Source organism: Camelus ferus, chromosome 1 (genome assembly GCF_009834535.1).
Source record: "Camelus ferus isolate YT-003-E chromosome 1, BCGSAC_Cfer_1.0, whole genome shotgun sequence".
NCBI lineage: Eukaryota > Metazoa > Chordata > Mammalia > Artiodactyla > Camelidae > Camelus > Camelus ferus.
In genome coordinates this window covers 29624813-29645908 of record NC_045696.1, presented here as the reverse complement: position 1 = coordinate 29645908, position 21096 = coordinate 29624813, and the positions used below count along the sequence as shown (strand labels likewise).

Below are 21096 nucleotides of genomic sequence, written 5' to 3'. Positions count from 1 at the left end.
ATGTGAGGAGGGGGCCCAGCTAGGTAGGGGCACTTCAAGCGAAGCAGCTTTGCTTTTACATGTTTTGTATACTTTCTATGATAGAGTTCTTCATAAACTCTATTTTGAGATAGTTGAATGGTTTATACTGCTAAAAATAGATTGGTAAATAAAAAACTGGATTGATTGCCACTGTATTAGACCACAAAGGACACCACATTGTTAAATTCACGTCAGTAAAACTAGAACTAAATGAGAAAAGTTTAAAAGAAAATATAATACCCACCATTCCATTTCTCCCATGTCAAAATAGGATTAAAGAAATGTAAAAAGTTATTATTATAATCTGTTTTGAAAAGAAATGAGCACACTGTGTATCAGAATGTATGTGTATCAGAAAACACTGTTGCAGCTAGGACAGTAAGGAGAGGCAAGATGCTGGTTCCGAGTCTGATCCACAGAACATAGAAAATGATTTAAATGCCTATTTTCTAAATTCTTCCAAGTGTCGTACATAACAAGTACTATTCTAAGATGCATTGAAGGGAAGTTAATTTATTGCATGCAGTGGATCTGTAGGGCATTAGGGCTTAATTCTCCAAGTGAACCCTGGTTGAGCAAAGCAGGCATGCCTTGTTATTAAAATGATAATCCCTGGTGTTGATGAGGATATGGATAGTTGACTATTCTCTTGTGCTTCTGATGGAAGTATGAACTGGAACTGCCTATCCAGAAAGTCATTTGTTAATCTGTGTTTAGAACCAGTAAATAAATTAAAAACTTATACCCTTTGGCTGAAGATCACGTTTTATAATTGATAACAAGGCTAGAGATTTGAACAAGTATTTGTTCACAGAGACCTCATAACATTAGTTTTTAAATTTTTATTATGGAAATTTCCTAATTTATGTAAAAATAGAGATGAGCTTTGTCTTAGTCTGTTTGGGCTCGTGTAACAAATTTGTACAGACTAGGTAGCTTATAAAGAAAATAAATTTATATCTCCCATTTCTGGAAGCTGGGAAGTCCAAGATCAAGGTGCTGACAGATTCAGTGTCTGGTGAAGGTTTTCTTCCTGGTTCATAGAGTGCTGTCCTTTCTTTGTGAAATCTTCACATGGTGGAAGGGAGGAGGGATCTCCCTGAGATTTCTTTCATAAAGGCACTAACCCCTTTCATGAGGACTCTATCTTCATAACCTAATTACCTCACAAAGGCCCTACCTCCAAATACTATCACATAGGTTCAATTTGTTTCCATTTTAAGATACTTCTTTCCCTTATATTTTACCCACCTTTGACTTATTAAATTTTCTAGTTTATGAATTTTTTACCCAGTCCTGTAGTCAAAATATAACAAGGTGCAATTCTAGAAAACAAATCTGTATTTTCCCTCCCCATACATAATCATTTCTACTCATTTTTTGGGCTATATTTTCATGCTTTTTGAAATCATAAGTGACTACATACAGTCATCCTTCAGTCTTTGGTGGATTGGTTCTGGGACCTCCCCTACCTACAAATACCAAAATCTGAGACTGCTCAAGTCCCTTATATAAAATGGCATAGTGTTTGCATATAAGCTATTCACATCCTCCTGTATTTTTTAAATCATCTCTAGACTACTTACAATACCTAATACCATGTAAATGCCATGTAAATAGTTGTAAATACAATGTAAATACTATGTAAATATTTGGCAGTGCATAGTAAAGTCGAGTTTTGCTTTTGGGAACTTTCTGGAATTTTTCTAATATTTTCTATCTGTGTTTGTTTGAATCTGTGGCTGTGGAACTCTTTGATAAGGAGGGCTGACTGTATATTCATTTATTACCCCCTTCCTTTCATAAAAGTATCATAGTATAAATACTATTTCTATAGTAAAGAAACATGGTTAATTCTATTTAAAGTCACTTTTACCACACTTTTTTTTTTTTTTTTTGATCACGGAGACTGCTTCTTCTATGTATACTTTTAAGAACATTCGTTTACTAAGTGAAGCTCTAGATTACTTAATTTGTTCCCTGATTTCCAGAAAGCTGCATGTTATAGGACCGGCACTATTGTTTTTTAAAATAGATATTAGCATCCCATTGGTTCTGAAATTAGTGGCATTCTGACATACTCTAGATTTTATTCTTGAAAACCATAGCTTCCATAAACTAATGTGTGTTGAGAGCAGTTTCCCCTAAGAAGTAACAATGGAGGTTTTAAGATTATTTCCAGGATATTAGCTGCCAGCAGAAATTTGGTGATTCTCAGGTACCCAACTGAGGAGAAGAATTCTCTGGACTGGGAAAAGTGGAGATCAAAAAACACAGGGTTATATGTCAGCACAGTTGTTCTCTACCTCCAAAAATTATCTGGTCCTCCTGTAATCCTGGGTAAGGGCAATGCCATAGGAAGTTCCAGCTCTGGATTTTAGGATTTCTTGGGAACAGACTGGATGCTTTCTTGACATGCAAGTAGTCCCAGGACTTCCTTCATGACAAGCTAACTTTGCATTATAAATCTACCTAAATTCTGTGTAATATGAAGCTTGAAACAATTAAGCAACACGGTATGATGAGGAAGGGTGTTTTCTTGCTCTAAGGTGGTGATATTCCAAATATTTAACAACTGATGGCGTGAGGGATACCCATTCAGATGTGAAGTGACTGACATCTGCCGTATGGGCCAGTACTGGCCTTATATTAGATCTGTTATGAGCCCTGCTACGTTCACCAGGGACTTTACCTTACTGCAGAGTGAGGCCTGCTTATAGTAGAGGTTGGCCCAAGTATGGACCACGGTCTTCAGCATATTGGCACCTGCATCAAAGGTGGAAGGCTCTGTGTATTTGGCGCTGTTTCAAACAGGCATAAGGAAAATATATATTAAACTCCAAAACTCTGCAGAAATGAGGTGGCTAAGTGCTGATGAAGAGAAATACTTTACTGTGAGTTAAAGAGTTTGGGAATATTTGAAGGAGGCTGACATTTAAGAATTTTACGTGAGGATTATTACATTAGAAAAAGAAAGGTTGTTGGGTTTGAGATAAATACAGAGTCTGTGCGCCCGATGCAGTGACCTTAGTTAATGTTTGATCGCCTGCGCCGAATGTGTTTGCAGTTCATATTAAACTGTGCATCACACATCGTTTCTTTTCCATATCTCGATTTAAATTCTGTCTGCTAGTGTTGAGTCTATGGACAAATAGAATCTTTTGCATTATCAAATATGATGATGAATTTCAGCCTGTTAGTAATAAAATACCTATTAAAATGTTTGCTTTTAAAATGTGTCAGGTTATCCAAAATTGATAATCATCAAAACTCTTAGAAAATATTTTAATAAAATAATTTATGCAGCAAGAAACCTATTCTTATAATACCAAAACTAGAATAATAAGCGCACATTGCTTTGGGGGTACCTAACCCTTAACCTAGCAATGCCTAGTTTCTGGCAAGAAATGAGACAGAAACGTTACTGACCGGGGTTCTTGGCCTCCTTAAGCAGTAGAAATGATGAGGCCAGATGAGAAATTCAGGCAAGGCTTTGTTGGGACTTGTGCTGCAACACGAGGGAGTGAAAACAACAGGTTCCCTTGCTTGCTCCCTGATGGGGCATGAGTTTGTCCCTTAAATGGGGTGAGAGTAGGGGCAGGTCCAGGGCTTGGACTGGAGGGATGATTTAGGTGATCTGCCCAACCCCTTGGTGGTGCTGTGTGCAGGGATCATGTGCAGTACTCTGCTTTTGTTCCTGACACCTCAGAAGTGGCAGTTGGGTTTTTGGTCTTTCTGTATCTGGTTGTTCATAACCCATTCCCAACTGTGCATGCATGCAGTTATTTTTAGTTCCTTATAGTTTCTTTGTAGTCTGTTGTTCAGTCCCTGGTGCAAGCACTGTAGCCTAAGGTCCCAGGCCCCAGGTCCCTGTCTTAGAAAGGAAGATGAGTTAATATATTAATGTTTAAAAACTTTGATGTTACTTTTCTAGGTAGAAGGCTTCAAATTTTTATTCATTTTGTGATCCAAGTAGCCTATACATTTTAGGCATGCAATATCTTGGTGAGAATATTATAGAAAGCATTATCTGTAGACACTTAAGCAATATATTGGGTAATGGCCTTAATATGTTATCTTTTCATGTTCAATTGTAAATTTTTGTTCCTTCACACTAATACATTCACATCCCTTAATATCTCAGCTCTGTTCTGTAATATTCATCTTACTGGTCATCCTTCTGGGCCTTACAACCCTTGTCAATCTCAAATTCGAAATCCTAAATTTCATGTGAGTCATATTTGCCTTGAAGGATTATTAATGAGAATTTCTATTTCAGAATTTCCTTGACCTATTGATTTAGAACTTATTTGGTAATCTATAAATCTAATTTAATCTAGAAAATCACTCAGAAAGCTCTGAGCAGAGACCACCTAACTCAGCAATTGAACCAGGAGGTTGATTCTCAAGTGTGGTCCCTAGGCCCGCAGTGTCAACATCACCTATGAACTTGTTAGACATGCAGATTCTTAAGCCACACTTCAGAGATCTGAATTAAATAACTCTGAGGGTAGGGCACAGCAATCTGTTTTAATAATCCCAGTCTGTTTTAACAAGTGATTCTGATGTGAACTAAAGCTTGAGACCCACTGAACTGCAGAACTCTCCACGTGTAGTTCTGTGCTTAATAGAGAAGCAAATAATTGTGATGCATGGTGATGGGATATTTTGGTTCTGTCCTGAGGCCTACATAGAGATACAAACTATTTGTATTAAGTACTTAATTACAGTTAATTCTGTCTTGTGGACTCAGGATATAAAGTCATAGAAGATTAAAATGAAAATGTATGAGTAATCTGGTTCTAAAAGTATTCTCTCTAGATATATTTTAATATACCTGAGAACCATTTATCATTATTATTATTTTACTCTCAATTATTTTCAGGAATAAAGTGTCATGGTGTTTCTCAAGACAAATTTCCTCAAAATGTATCTTTCAACTCTTATTAGTTTGCCTTCTGTGTTTTTCTAAACAAATTTCATTTGAAGACCAAAAATCCCACAATTTTATTTAATATTTTTATGCCAATCATTGAATGCTTAATTTTTATTTTCATCTCTTTAATTGTGTACTTCCACAATTAGTTTGCACAGTCATGCCTAGATAAATCTTAATGGCAGTTCCTTCTTTCTTAACTGAGGGTTTACTGTTAAGTTTATAAGAACAGCCCCAAATCCAATGATTCTTCTAACTATTCTGTTCCTGGACCTTATGTATCTGCATCCTATGGAGAAAAGCTCATCTTATTAGCTACTTCTGGAAGACCATTTTAGGGATAAACTGGATTTGTTGGAGAAAATCTTTCATATGCTTACAGTCCTGTAGAAGTGGTTAGTTTGGTTGATACCCATTTTTTGAATAGAAAGAAGCAACACTATTTAAGAAAGGAAGAAAAGTGAGGCAAATTCAGGACTCAACACTGACTGTAAAAGGAATTAAGGAGATGAGAGACTGGTGGTGGTGTGGCTGAAGAGGGTCCCATGTGGGAAGACAACTGCCTATTGCAAAACTTGGAAGTTGTTTCATGCATGTATGCCCCTTGCAAGCCTTCCCTTCTCTCTCTCTTATGAAATCTTTAGCATGTTCTGCATTACTTATGATGATGGGTAGAATGGATTTTCTTTTAGAGCATATGTGAAGATATCCTGAATTTTTCTTTGAAGGTTGGAGTTCAGCAAGAGGGTATACTAGTAGTGGAAGTTAACACCAGAGTTTCCATGAGGAGGAGTTGTGCTAATCAAATGAAACTCCTGAAAATGATAGAAAACTTTTTTTTTTTTTACAACGCAGGATTAGAAATAATCCACATATGAGTTAGAAGATTTAGATTTCTAAGACACTATGAAAGGAAAATGTGATTCATTAAAAGTATTTTTCCTTATACAAATATTAAAACTTTACTTGTTTAAATAGACCTTAAAACTCAAGTGACTATAAGCTGAAGAACCTATTGCAACTGAGATTCAAAAAACTAATATTCAAGAACACATTTACTCTTACATTACTGAAAACAGCTTTTAAATAAATTTGCATATGAAAATTTCCTGTATCATTGAAGTTTCACTTTCAAAGTAACAAAATCTTATTTATAGTTGAATTTTTAGTGGATCCTTTATTTTATGTTTTACTACTCATTTTGGTGTATCGTTAACTCAATTTAACCTTTTCTGGATGAAATGCAGCTGTCATTCTGAGCACTAATTTTGAGTTTGGTGCTGAGCAGGGCCTAGGTTAAGCGCTGAGTACATATTTAATGAATGAATGAATGAACTAATGAACTGTACCCTTTGTTTTCAAATCTAACTAACCAAGAAAAGATCTGCTGCTTGTCTTAAGTTTGTCTTAAGTGATTAGCTTAAAAAGAAATTCAGTAAATGTATAAAGTGTTACACTACCCAGATATTCATATTTCAAGCTTTTTTTTTTCCCTCTCTACTTATGCCCTAAATTATTTGCTCTGTTGAAGGAATGTCACACCATAGATAGGTGAGATGTATTTGAGGTTTTAGGGGCAGGAGATTATAATGACACGGAGCCTATTGAACGGCTCCTGAAAATAAATTGCCTTTAGACATTTTCAGATTGTCTTCATGGTGGGGAGTAATGTTTAGATGGACCTTTATTAGATGTTATTTCTTACCTCTACTCTACCCTCAATGTTCAAACTGGCTGCGAGTGAAGAGCCTTAGAGCTGATGGCAGAAAGTGTTGGTGTGTAAAAGAGGAAATCATGGCATAAAATTAAGCTTCCTGTTGTTGCTATTATCTCCTCAATTAAGAATCTAACTTCTTCTCCCTACAGTGCACAGTGTCACAGGGCTGCCTAATTTTTTTTTTTAAACAGTAAAATAGTTTAGGTATAAACAAAGAGGGAAAAATGTAATAAGTAGCCTGGTGTACAACACCAACCTTAAGAAAGCAAACATCACAGATATTATTAAACCTTCTTGTGTTCCATTTCCTTTACCCAGTGTAAATCACAATAGAATTTGATGTTTAACATTCTCATTTTCTTTAATATTTTTACTACATATGTGTGTATCATATTATATAATACTATTTTGCATATTCCTTGAATACAATATAAATTATATTTTTAGATCCTTTAACATAAACTTTTGGCTATATATATATAGATAGATAGATAGATAGATAGATACATATATTAGATGGATATAGATATATTCACTGTAATCCAGTCAGTTTAGAGCATTATATAGCATCCCATTTTTTAATTACACGATTTTTACCCATTTTGTGGCTGATTTAAATTTCGATGGCTTCCATTTTTTACTATTGTGGCAATTCTTCAGTGAACATTTTTGAATGTTTTCTTGTGCACATTTGTGAGAATTTCTAGGAGTAGGATGGTTGGGTCATGGACTTACTACATCTTCAACTTTGCTATTATTTTACCAATTTGTACCTTCAGCTGCCGTGTTATTTTATATCCTTGCTGACTACTTGATATTTTCAAACTTAATTTTTGCTAATCCAACGAGTGGGTAATGACATCTCCCTGTTGTTTTAATTTGTGTTTCCTTAATTACTAGTGAACTTGAATATCACTGTGTGTGTTTATTGGCAATTCGTGTGTCCTCCCCTGAATATCCTTGTTGATTTTTTTATTGGTTTATTTTTTCATTGATTTATAGATGATCTTCATATATTTTGGATGCTGTTTCTTGGTGTATTCATTAAAAATGTATTCTCCCAATTGGTAGATTTTCTTGTCATTCTGTCTGTTGATAAATGCATGAAGATCAGTCTGTAATCAGTCTATAATCTTAGTAGTCAAATTTATTTGGCTTTTCCTTAAGGTTTTGTGGGTTTGTGTTTGTGTGTGTGTGTTTTCTCATTTTAAAAAATTCTTTCAAGCCCAAGATTATAAATACATTTTCCTGTATTTTCTTCTAAGCATTTTACCGTTTTGTCTATCATATTTAAATATTATTATATGTTCAAGTGATTCTTTGTTATATTGTTGGGTAGAGATCTACTTTTCTTTTTTTCTTTTCTTTCTTTTGGTAAGGATAACCACTTGTCCCTGAACCACTTATTTAACAGTGTGTCCTTTACTCACTGATTTTTAATGCTATTATATGTTAAGTTTCCCTCTGTGCATGGGTCTGTTGTTCATTTGGCTTTCTTCCAGCACCTGCAATCCACCTGTTCTTTGCCTGTTATAGTTTACAACCTACTTTTCTTGCTTGAGGCCCTTCTTTAGATTTTAACCCAGTTCTATTACACTGTTGTGGATTTGGGTAATACGATTTTAATTATTTTTCACCATTTTTATTTCTATCATGACCTGTCTTATCTAATTACCTAGAATGCATTTCTGTTTTTTCATATTATCTCCCTTTGTTGATGATTTTTCTTTAGAAAGGATCCATCATTCTATTTATTGATAGAAGTATTAGAATTGAAAGTTCAATGGAAAATATGTTGTAATCTTTGATTTTAAGATGCAAAAGTCAAACCTCCCAGTACATATCTTAAAAATAAATTAAGAATAACCTGCTTTTTCTAAATGGCTAGTAGAGTGCTTTGTTTAGTACCTTAGAAAACAATGTTTTTTGGGCAATTTGATTCTGTATAAGTAGACAGTATATTATACTTTGCTTGAAATTCATTATCAGTCTTATTATGCTGTTCTTAACTAATCTTCTTTATTTTTTCAGATAATTGGAATCCATTTTCATATCCATATAAAAAAATGGATTTTGGAAAATGGGAGCTGTATATCCCACCAAAGCAGAATAGATCAGTTGTAATACCTCATGGATCCAAATTAAAGGTACTTTTCCTCCCTCCTGTTTTTATTTGAACTTACCATTTTCTTTTTGTTTTGTTTGCAAAGTTGGATTTAAAATATTGAAATGTAAACTGATGCATGATAATTATGGGAAAAACTGTGAATTTTCAAATAGAGGAAAATTTAAGAGAAGTCATCAATAATTTGAAATGTGTCAGATTAGAACTGTCTGGTTGATAAGGTACCACACTTACTAGTTGTATTATCAAATTTGGAAACCTTGTATGAGGAGTGATTGAGTAAGCGCTAAAGTTTAGCCCAGGAACCAGAAAATTTGATTTAAAAAAAAAAAAGGAACCTGTCTTCAAATCAGCAAATGTGGAGAGAAGTTTTATCTGTAAGGACAGACTTGATATAATGGATTTTGTGATGAGCCACATGAACGTGGGAGGCAGTACTGTGTTGGAGACCCATGCCTTGTGGGGACATGATTTTTCTGATCTCTTTCTGGTCTTTGACATCAGGGCTCTATTTCTCCTGTTCTCCTGCCTTGAGGCCCCTTGGATTAGCCTAGGGGCCTGCCTGTCCTCTACATTCCCTCTGCGTTGGCTGACCCTGAAGTTCTGCATTCAGGGTGTGCAGAGCCGACACAGCTGCCCTTTCCTGTCTCCCGAAGGGAAGCTTGTAAAGGATGAGACCCAAAGTCTGGGTTATAGATTTCAGATTTGATTATATAAGAGGCTATCTAAATCCTTAAAGATTCACTTGATTTTAGCCCCTCCTCATATAGTTATATAATGTTTCCATGTCCCTTTCAGTTCTTTCCCTTCCTTGGACATGTGATAGCATTCATAGCATTTATCACAATAAATCCTCTGACTAAATTATTATTTTTATTGGCATTTTTTAGTTAATAATATTAACCAGAGGTACTTAAAATTTACTTAAAATCACAATACACTGTGTGTTTGTTCTGCAGGGTTTTTTGTTTGTTTGTTTGTTTGTTTACAAATAATGAAATTATAAGTGTATCTGAAATTCCTGAAATATTGCCACTCCTCATATAGTTACCAGAAGAGCATATTGTCTGGAATAAAGAGACATTTTAACCTGGGATGGCAGCCAAGATTCTTCTTAATCTATAGTGAAAAGGAGAAAAAGTAGCTACAGTATACAATAAGAGGGATTTAAATTTAATATAAATAATCCCTTTTCCAAGTCAATATAAGCTCCACAAGAGCAGGGGCCTTTGCTGTCGTTTGCTAATACTGTATATTCTTAATTCTTAGAAGTGCACCTGGCACAGAGGAGGCACTGAAGAAATATTTATTGAATGTTGAAGCCATTTTTATGCTCAATGTTTGAAGGAATAAACCAAGGAGCTTGATTTTTCTAAGGTCTATAGGAAACTGAGGCAAGGCAACTGTTATAGTACTGGTTTCACTGTTGCTTTAAGTCTTATGGCCATTTATTTTGTTTTTAAGAACTGAATTTGCTAATTTTTGAAGTGCTGCAGAAACTTTTTTGTCTTAAATTAGTTCCAACACCTTACTTACTCTTTACTTTAAATGGTAAATGAATTTTTGTTTTGCAGTTTTTTAAATTGGAGTCTAGTTGATTTACAATGTTATATTCATTTCAGTTGTACAACATAGTGATTCAGTATTTTTATAGCTTATATTCTACTTAATGTTATTATGAAACAATAGCTGTATTTCCCTTGCTGTCCCGTGTATCCTTGCTGCTTGTCTATTTTACGCTTACTGGTTTATCTCTCAATTTCATACTCCTACCTCCTCCCTTCCCACCCTCCCCACTGGTAACCTGTAAGTTTTTTTTCTATATCTGTGATTCTGTTTCTGTTTTGTTATTATACAGTGAATGAACTAGTTTTTACATGTTGTTTGGGAAAAGTGGATTACTAAGAATGGATGATTATTGATACATACAGAGAATAATGATAGGCATTTGCCTTTTCCATCCAACTCCAAATCTGTTATACTTTCTGCCATGGTCTGAATGTTTGTGTTCCCCCAGAAAATCATGTGTTGAAATCCTTATTCCTGATGTGGTGGTACCAGTGTGTGAGGCTTTGGGAGATGCTTAAGTCATGAGGGTGTAGCCCTCAGAATAGGATCAGTGCCCTCATAAAAGAGGCTTCAGAGAGATCCCTGCCGCCTTCCATCATATGAAGGTACAGTGAAAAGTCTGCAGCCTGGGGAGGCCCTAGCCAGGCCATGCTGGCAACTGATCTCAAACTTCCAGCCTCCAGAACTGTGAGAAATCAATTCCAGTTGTTTGTAAGTCACTCAGTCCCTGGTATTTTGTTATAGCAGCCCAAACGGACTGAGATGCTTTTGACTCTAAGCTATGTACTGTACTATGCTTTCTTTCATAAATTTATGTGACCTGGATGAAATGAAATAATCAGAAAAATTTAAAAAGCATCTTTAACCTTTTTCCTTAGCTTTAAAAATCTGTATCTAATGGTAAGTAAACACTCAACAAATACCAAGTAAACTGTTGTATAATCAATCTTTCTTCATTATTATTCTCTAAAATTTGTAGTGAAGATAGATTAACTTGAAATTTAGGCCTAAAATATTATTCATAGTATTTAGAAGTTTAGCATTTTGAAGAAATGTTTAGATGCTATTATAATGTCAGTATGGTGATATAATTAGTTTTTTTATTTATGGGAAATGTATCAGATTCTCTTTTGGGGGTGGGGTTAAATTCTCCATAAAAATTCAACTAACTTGAGGTTTTTGGTCTTTCAGTTTGAAACTGTCCCTAGGTAGTTTATCTTGGTAATTAAAAATCTTGTTTTAAATTGAACTTAAAAATTTATTTCAGTCCACAAGGGATTGACCTTTATAACTCACTTGTGGATGTTTCTCTTATGAATTACCTGGTAACCTTAACAAAAAAGAATTGTTATCTATCATTAAATTAATAGCTTTGTTTTCTATGCAAAACACCTGGTCTTGTTGAACGCTTTGAAAGAAGATACCTAATTGCTTATATGGTCATGTAAATGTCTCCTTTCTATGTTTTTAAATAAGTTTACCAAACAAAATACTTTAAAAATAGAGTAGTATAATAAGGTGAATTAAACATTCAAGGCTATAAAGATATAAGGAAAAAATAGAAAACTGTTCCTGAAGGAAAATGAGATGTATATTACTCATGCCTTTATTCCTTTTTCTTCTGGATACATAGCCAAACTAATTTATGGAAAAGTATTTTTTGTTCATTATTTTAAAATACACACTTTTAATAGCAATTATTTTGAAAAATAACTTCTCAGGTTGTTTCATAGAAATTTAACAAAGTGATTGACGTCCTGTTGTGTGTCAGGTGCTGTCCTTGATCTGTGATGCTTATACTGAATTGTGATATATATGTGGGGGTGTGCGTGCACTTTGAAAACAAAGTGCTGTCCGAGCAGAATACCAGTGAACAGTTTATTCATTCTGTGATGGTAACAGTGGAAATAACAGAAGGGCAGTGACATTCAAGCATGCTTGGTAACATGTTTGTTTAGAAGTTGACCAGAGAGATAGAGGGAAGAAGGACGTTTTAACCTGAGTGAACTGCATGAATAAAAGTGTGTGTATTGATTGAAGTTCCAACAGGAAGCAAATGGCACACTGAAAATAGGACAGTTTGAACTTTTTTTTTCCCCTTCTGAAAGGCTGTTTTCAAAGTTGAACACCCAAGGGATCCATTCTAGATTTCAAAGGAGGGTGGGGTACGGGGACTTAATAGCACCCATATGTTACCTTGCCTTGGCCGCAAGGAACATGGGTCAATGACTAGAACCCAGAGGGGTACAGAATCTACCATCTTGAGGGTAGCACTGTTCTTTGATGAGACACAGTTAATTCGTGATAAACTTGCAGGGAAGGAGCCAGAGCCAGAAAGGAAATAAGTGCTCTAGTCTCTCACTCTTCTCCCTTTCTCTGACCCCTTCCTGTGGCTCTACACTGGCCAACCCAATGGGAAGCCAGAATTCTGGGGAATATAGTCCACGTTAGTCGGCCTCCTGGGGCAGAGAGCTGGTGAGAAGTAGATCTGAACTGACTAGTAAGATGTAGCTCAGGAAGTAGTCAAAGACCCCAGGGAAGGAAAAGTGAGAGGTTAGGGAAAGTAAACCTGAAAGATGGGTTGGAGGCAAACTGAAGAATTCCTTTCTTTTCTTCTGATTTTCATTTTTTTCTAATTCATTCCAGTCTATCCATATGACTAGCAATGACAATTCGAATTATCTTTCTTTAGGGTTTAGGATTCTTGTGTACTTTAATTTTTCCTTGCCAAATCAGTAATAAAATGGACTAGAAGAGATATTTCTTGATACCAGATCTGTAACCTTTTCAAAGGATAATATGTTAGTCACCTAAAGGAACCATGACAAAATACCATACTCTGGGTGGCTTAGACAACAGAATTTTTTTTTCTCACAGTTCTGGAGGCTGGAAGTCTGAGATCAGCCAGCATGGTAGGGCTCTGGTGAGAATTCGTTTCCTGGCTTACAGATGACTGCCTTCTTGCTGTGTCCTCATGTGGCACTAATCCTGCCATCAGGCCCCCAGGCTCAAGACCCCATTTAAACCTAATTATCTTCCAAATGCCCCATCTTCAAATACCATCACAGTGAGGGTTAGGGCTTCAACATATGAACTTGGAGGGGGGCACAATTCAGTTCAGAGCAGATCATATTGCTTTCTGAATTATAGTTAGATGTTACACAATTGATTGGTAGAAAAGGGTCATGGAACCTAATACTTACATTTGCAATTTTCTAAGATGAGACATGTGAAGAAAATTAGATTACTTTACATTCATATTTAATTTAATCATCATGGTGACACTGTAAGATGAGTTACTATTATTATATAAATCCATGCTCCTAACAATTATACTATACTGCTGGTCAGGCTAAAGATTTACAGAGGGAATAAAAAAAGGAATACAGAAGAAATAGAACTTAAGCCTTGTCTCAGATTTAACAAATAATTTTATACCATATTTGATTTTGCTTTTTTGTGTGGAGACTATCATCCCTATCTTTCAGGGTGCTGAATATTGAAGGGAAATTCCTTGAAAATAGAAAGCTGATAGGTAGTTTGTGGGAACAGTTTGGGTTGTAGAAGGTAAGAGATCAGATTGATTATGTAAAGTGAAATTAATTATTGAGAGCTAGAATGAGATTGCTAGGAAGAAAGATGTCATTGGGCAGGGTTGTGGCATGTTGAAAAATTAGTATCTAAATATTTGCTTCCGGAGGTTAATCTTGTAAGCGCTTTGTCCTTTATTTCTGGAATATTTTCTTGTGTTATTTCTTTACCAGTTTTCTTCCCTCCATATTTTTTGTTCACTGTTTCAGGAAATTCTAATATTTGGATATTGAATCTCCTAGACCGTCTTGTCTTTGTGTCAAGTTGCCCACCTTTGTGACTTTCTGTTCCACTTTGAGAAGTTACTTATCTTCTAACTGCTTTTATTTTAATAATCACATTAAGACCATTTCTAATGACATGCCTTTGTTCTTTACCTTTTTCATAGATTCTGTCATTGTTAAATGCCCAAAGATACTTTTATCTTTTAAAAAATACTATAGATGTTTTTTCCCCCTAAGTTTTCTTCTTCCCTACCGCTTCACTGTTTCTTTCAGATTTCTTTTCCTGTGTTTTTATAGTCTTTTGTCTTTCGCATTGCAGGCTGTCTTGAAATGCCTGGTGATTCATGGTTAATCATATTTTAGAATGAGTTAGGAAAAGGCAATTGATCATTCTGTTCCTGGTGAGCTTTGTTCCTGGTGGTCTTCACTGTCTGGTAGTCAGAACATGAGCCAACCTTTATATTGATGGCAGTCATTGGAAGTTTTTCTCCAGGATCATTCATTTTTTTCCAGATATACATCTTCCACTCTCATACAAGGGGTGGGAGGAAGGGCAGGGGGTTGAGGAGTTTGTATGTGGCTACTGGCATCCATGGATAATGACAAGGAAAGTAGATAAAGGTCCCAACTTTGAGTAAGACATCAAGTCTCCCACTTTCTGCCTTTGCCATTTGCTGTGCTTGTTGTCTCTGCGTTGCGAGCCCACGTAGTTCAGTGAACCTCTTACCTCCTATTTGAGGGGTGAGAGGTGGCATTTTGGAGGGATATACATTTATCTGTATGGGTTAAAGAGAAGGCTCTGCTCAAGAGCCTACAGTCCTTGTGCTTCACATTGCATTTTACCTTCTTCCATGTTACTAGGTGCCTCCAGATGCCCGGTCTTCTAGGGGTTCTGTGAAGCAGACTGACCAGCTCTCTTTAGGTTCTTCCTCTGCCATCCATATTTTAACCTTTGCCTGTCTACTTAGTTCCTTACCCCTCCAACTACTTTCTACATTCCAAAAATTTGTGGAAATTTCCATTTTCTAGCTACCTCCTTTTCTGTCCTTCTCTGTTAATACTTTTTTGCATTGCTTTGCTATTATTTATTTCAACAGAAATTTGGTAGGTTTGTCCTCTTTTAATTCCTACTTCTTAAGCACCCTTATTTAAATGAAAGAAGGAAAAAGTACATCTACTACATAGAAGAATATTTTATAATTCTGGAGCCTCAATTGGGTATTACATTCTGTCATACACCATGATTATAAAATTTTGGTCAGACTGATTATTTCTTGCTTGTTATGTCTTTACATATTATTGTATGTGATAAAGATTTTCTTCTCTATGTCCCACAGAAAATCCTTTACTCACTTCAATTGTTACCTGGTTCAACTTAATCAACCTTTAAGAACCTGAAACATCTAATTGTGGGAGAATGTGTAGTTAGAATTAGGTGCACTTTCCCTTACCACAGAGCTTATAATTCTTTGTGTTTTCAAAATACAACATGAATGTTAATAAACCTAAATAATATGCTAGGAAAGTGGTTTTCCTCTGTAGATGAGAATAAAGGCTCGTTGATTGGCTAATTGATTCATTTTTCTGTTCTTTTTTTTTTCTGAAGCTCTCTAGAATGTTGATAGGAAACACAAAATAAATGTAAATTTCCAAAGCAATCTGTTTTGCTAATCTATAACATAACTCTATTTACCTAGAGGGCAAGTGAGGTAGAAAGTGGAAATACTTCCTTCTATTTTGAGCTTGCTTCACATTAATTTCTTTATCAAATTTTGCTCTTCTTTCTTAATATCTTAGCTCACACATATTTAGTTTTATATTTTCTGCACTTGACGTATTACACTGTCTTCCCTGGATGTACGTGAAGAAATAAAAGATAAAATGCCCGCACTTTGAATTTATTGTCCACCTGGAGAAAACTCACCATAAACAAATGAGTCCCTTGAGCATTCTGTGGCTGGTGATACAGTAGAAAAGACGCTTATTTTTTTAAGAAGATTGTAACAGAAGAATAAGACTGAATAAATAGAATATGTGGCTGTTTCCTTTTTTTTTAATTTGTTAGTTTTCTTCATTTTTGCCTAAATACCAATGGGGCCAAGAAAGAACCCAAGAAAGCAGATAACAGAGAGGACAAGAATTAGAGATAGATTCTTAGGGAACTGGGAAGATGGAAAAGAACAAAGGTCACAGGTGGATTAGTTAGGGAATGATTATAGGAAGAAATATATTTTAAGTCTGGTCTTGAAGGAGTTAATAGACGTAGAACAATGAATAGGTTGTCAGGGGTCAATTAGAGAATAAAAGAATATAAAGCCAAGCAGGACTGTACAGGAATTAACCAAGTCTGTGTGGGAGGCAATGGTCAGTTTGTCTCATACTGACTTACGAAGATAACAACTGTATAAGGAGACTAAATGAAATAGTGAATCTATTTTAGGAAATTTTACTCTCAAAGCGTGCAGGGTAATACAATTGCTAAATTTTGACAGCAATCCTTGTTTTCTTTTTCTTAAATCCTGCGTTTCTTACTTAAAAAAAAAAGTAATTTTTAATAATGAACAATTTATTCTTTAACTCGTGTTTTTTGTTTGTTTGTTTTCCTTAGGATTTTGACCCTTAATGATCTCATTTTTTTCTCACAAATGTTCATACTCTCTCTTCTAGAGCATATAAAAGTGCTAAGTATCTCATTTTCAATTAAAAAAAAGAAGATAGCCACCATTAATGAACCCTGAATGTTCCCTCTTCTTCTTTTATGTTGTAAAGATTCCTAGAAAGAACTTTACTATCACGTACGTCTGTTCTTTCTATATCCTCATTTCCCTTTCACTGGTTTCCATCCTCTCCTACTCTGATTTAATAACAAAAAATAAAATAAAGTAGTAAAAATAACTGGATGATGGTAGTTTAAATTTGAGACCTATGAATGAAGCAATATAAATCTCATTTCCCATTATGAATCATTTGAACTACATAGTCACATAGTATTTCATATAGATTTATGGATGAGTTCCACTGTGTCATGGCCTATGATAGGATCTCAATGTTCTGCAGTTCCTGAGTGATCATTTCTAGTTATGCCATGGATAGGTATATTCCTTTGCTATGTGCCACCTGCCAACTCAAAACTTGTCACAAGTTATTGTTTTTTGCAGCTTACTTGTTAACACGTTCTTTTCCTGAGGCACATCCTGTAGAAATTCTTTTAGTGATGACTTGAGATCTTATATACTTGTCTAGGATTAAAGTGTATTTGTTATATAGATCTAGTTTTGTCTTATATCCAGTGTTACTGATAAAAATCCTGATAATTTGATTTTTATTCCTATGCAAGTAATCAGTTTTTTCTCCTGGTAGTCACTTGGATTTCTACTTTATCCTTGATGTTCTAAAATTTTCACTATCCTCTGCCTTAATACGGAATTACATTACTTATTCTTTTCTTGAAACAATCTTATCCTTATAACTCATCTTTTGGGTTCTTATTTCTTTCTTCAGTCCATTTTCATATTATAGCCATATCCATCATTCTAAAATTTGAAATCTGCTCATGTTTATCTTTCTATTTTAAAACCTTTGTGATAAACTCTCCCCAACCATATTTGATTATAACCAGGGTTTTCAAACTGTGTGACAAGGGCTGACCAGATCAGTTTTCAGATTCCCCAGCACTCACCTGCAATAAGGAGATTCCTTTTGTGTTTTATAGTTGGGCTCCCATGTATGACTATGTCTAAGTAATGATTTATCTGTTTTAAAAGAATTGAACAAGACTGGCCTCTACGATGAATTCCATGCTCCTTAGCTTGCCATGCAAAACCCTCCATGCCCTGGCCTTTGGGTTCCTCTCTAGCTTTGTCTTTATTCTTATTTCAGTCTGTTTGGGCTGCTATAATAAATACTACAGACTGAGTGCCTTAAAAGTGACAGAAATGTATTTCTGCCAGATCTGGAGGCTAGAAGTGTGAGGTCAGGGTGTCAGCATGGTAGAGTTCTAGTAGTGAGGGGGGCTCTTTTCCAGGTTATAGACTGCCATCTTCTCATTGGTAATGTCTCTTCAAGTGGCAGAGGACAGAGAGAGGAAGCAAGCTCTCTTATAAGGGCACTAATCCGATTCATGAGGGCCCCACCCTTTTGACCTCATCTATGCTAATTACCTCCCATAGACCCCACCTCCTAAAACCATTACACTTGGGGGTTGGGTTTCAGCATATACGTTTTGGGGGACACACACATTCAGTCCATAACAATAAGATTTAACATCCACACTGAATTACTTGCTGTTGCTTAAACGTTATTCTGGTCATATCTCTACAAATGCAAAGACAGCGTCCCTTTTACAGGGAAGGGCTTTCCCCAGTTTTAGCAATCTGACAAACTCCTAATCTTTGATACAGTGTTTATGTGCCATTTATTTTTGGTGAAGTTTTTCATAATACTAAACTCCACTTTTCACTTACCGGTTACCCCTTCTGCCACAAGCCTCTCTAGGGCCTGTTTCCACCGTACTCACTGTGATGACATGTACTTTAAAGATTGTGAACTTTTTGAGGAGAGGGTCAGTATCTTGGTCATCTTTCTGTCTCTGGAACCTCGTAATGTCTGATTCATAGAAACTATTAAACATGTTTATTGACTGCGTGGATGAAAAGTTAGAGATCATCAGGTGAGTGCATTTGCCACTCCTGGAAATATTTTTGCATATGCATGTTCTACAGAAAGTGAAAGAAATTTATAAAGTGTGTTTAGTCATTTTAAATTTTCTTCGAGCTTAAGCATCTTCGACCTATAGAATTGCTATGTTTAGGAGGAATCCTGTTGGTATCAGGGTTAAAAACAGACAAAATAAACAAATATTGGTCTGGAAATCACAATTTGTTTTAATTAGTCTTTAGCATTTTCTGTGTTACTTTTAAAACAAAGATTTCTGTGAGTCACTGTTTAGAGAACCTAATATTAGAAAAGAGTTTGCCTTTCTCCTGAAGATACAAAATACTTATTTTTGTCTCATGGTTCCCCCTTTTCTCTTGTCTGTCAGAAAACTTAAAATTAAGTGAATTGTACACTGGTGATAACCGTCCATCTCCAGAGTCCGGTAACATTATCTCGCCTCCCTGCCCTCCAGCCCTTCTCTCTTCTGACCGTTTTCATTGTAATTGCTGATTTTTTTCTTCTCATTTTATTTTTAAATATTACATTACATTTTAAAAACTGCAAGCTGTTTTTTTTTTCTTTTTGGGGAAGTAAGAAGAATATAAATCAGATGTATGTAAATCTGTGAATAAGGACAGGGAATCATTTCAAGTCAGGACCCAGAACTGGTTTAATATTTCTTTAAATCATCTGTGAATAAATGGGTGATGCCTCATTCATTTTTCTTGTAGTTCAGAACCAATTAGTTAGGAGGCTATAAAATGGATTTACTATGGGATGTGCCAGGGGTCACAGTGTTTAGGCGTTTAGATGAGTACTATAGAGAGAGAAAAGACCAACTGTGAGATGATGTTACTCTTGCCCCAAATAAATAATTAGATGTTATTTTCTCTGGGTGAAGCACATATCATCTCTGTTTTAGACTTTTTCCTCATGGAAAACTTTCTCTCAACTTTGAAGGATGTTTACTTTTGACACAATGAAATAGAAATCTGGGATGTCTGTTTTATTGAAGGTACAATAAATTATAGTGAAAGAAAAATTAGTTCATTTGTCTCTCTTACGTATGTAGGTGAAAACGTATTACAGCTTGCGTATGTTAAGCCTGATTTCGAAGTTTTCCAAGGCAAGGCCCAGGATCATGAACTGCTCAGATGACATAGTTTTGTTTTCCTTTTTCATTTCAGCTAAAGCCCTGCAGAGAGTAGGAGGTTGTCGGCGAGATATCAGCGGCAGGGTAGGGATTGCTTTTCTGAAGTCATTATGAATTAACAGCTAATGGGTAGCTTTCTTTGATAGCTCGTTTATAATTGAGTGCAGATAGATGAAAATCAAACACAAAGGAACTCAATTTTATCATTAATTTTGACTTTGTTTAACAGATGATTTCTGGGCACCACAGCAGCCTTCCTAATTTGTCTGTGTATGAGAAGAAACTAATCATACACAGCTCAGAGAACAAATAACATAGTTTTCCCAAAAAGGTCACCTTCAGAGACAAGCACAAGCAAAAATCAAACTCACAAACCTGTTGATTTCTTCCATCTCTCATGTTTTATTTTCCTGTTTTCCTTCTTTTTAAAACATAGTATGTTAAATAATTATTTCGTAATTCAAAATATGCAGTAATTGACTATCCAGAAATATATAGCCCTAATTAGGCTATAAATATAATCAGGTTTGTTCCTTTTAAAAAGGCTTCCTTTCTTTTATTTATCAGTTAGCACTTACTATACACCAGTTACTATTTTAAATACTTTATGAATATTAGTTTATTTAGCCCTTATACCAGCCCTATCAGGAAGGTCTTATTATCATCATTCCCATATTTTCAGATGAGGAACTGAGGCACAGAAAAATTACATAACTGGCTCCAAGTCACATAGCTGGCTGATAGCTGGCAGAGATGGGATTCAAATCCAGGAAGTCTGACTATAGAGGTTGTGTTCTTAACATAACATTATGTTACACTGCTATAATTTATTAGTTTAATTATAGTTCCTGTGACTTCTTGATAACTATGTTTAAAAACACTACCAAGCATAGCCTTTGGCTAAAGTGATAAACCTTTGCAAATCCTAATATTTTTTTTAGAGTACATGTTTTCCTGTGAGCAAGTGGCGATGACAGTAAAACATTTGGGAGAACACAGAAGACAATCTGACATTTTTAATTATTAGAAATATTCAGTAGAACATATACTATACATAATATAGTTATTTAAGTATATACAGACACATTTGTACACACATGCACA

General features: G+C 35.3%; 1 protein-coding gene across 2 annotated transcripts in view; it reads left to right on the top strand.

Annotated features, from left to right (window-relative positions):
• Positions 1 to 21096, top strand: part of GBE1 (1,4-alpha-glucan branching enzyme 1) — a 243324-nt gene that overhangs the window by 73437 nt on the left and 148791 nt on the right. For both annotated transcript variants that reach the window (XM_032477376.1, XM_032477382.1), the window contains one exon: positions 8706 to 8821. In XM_032477376.1, coding sequence (XP_032333267.1) covers positions 8706 to 8821 — 116 coding nt within the window. The remainder of the gene's footprint in view (positions 1 to 8705; positions 8822 to 21096) is intronic.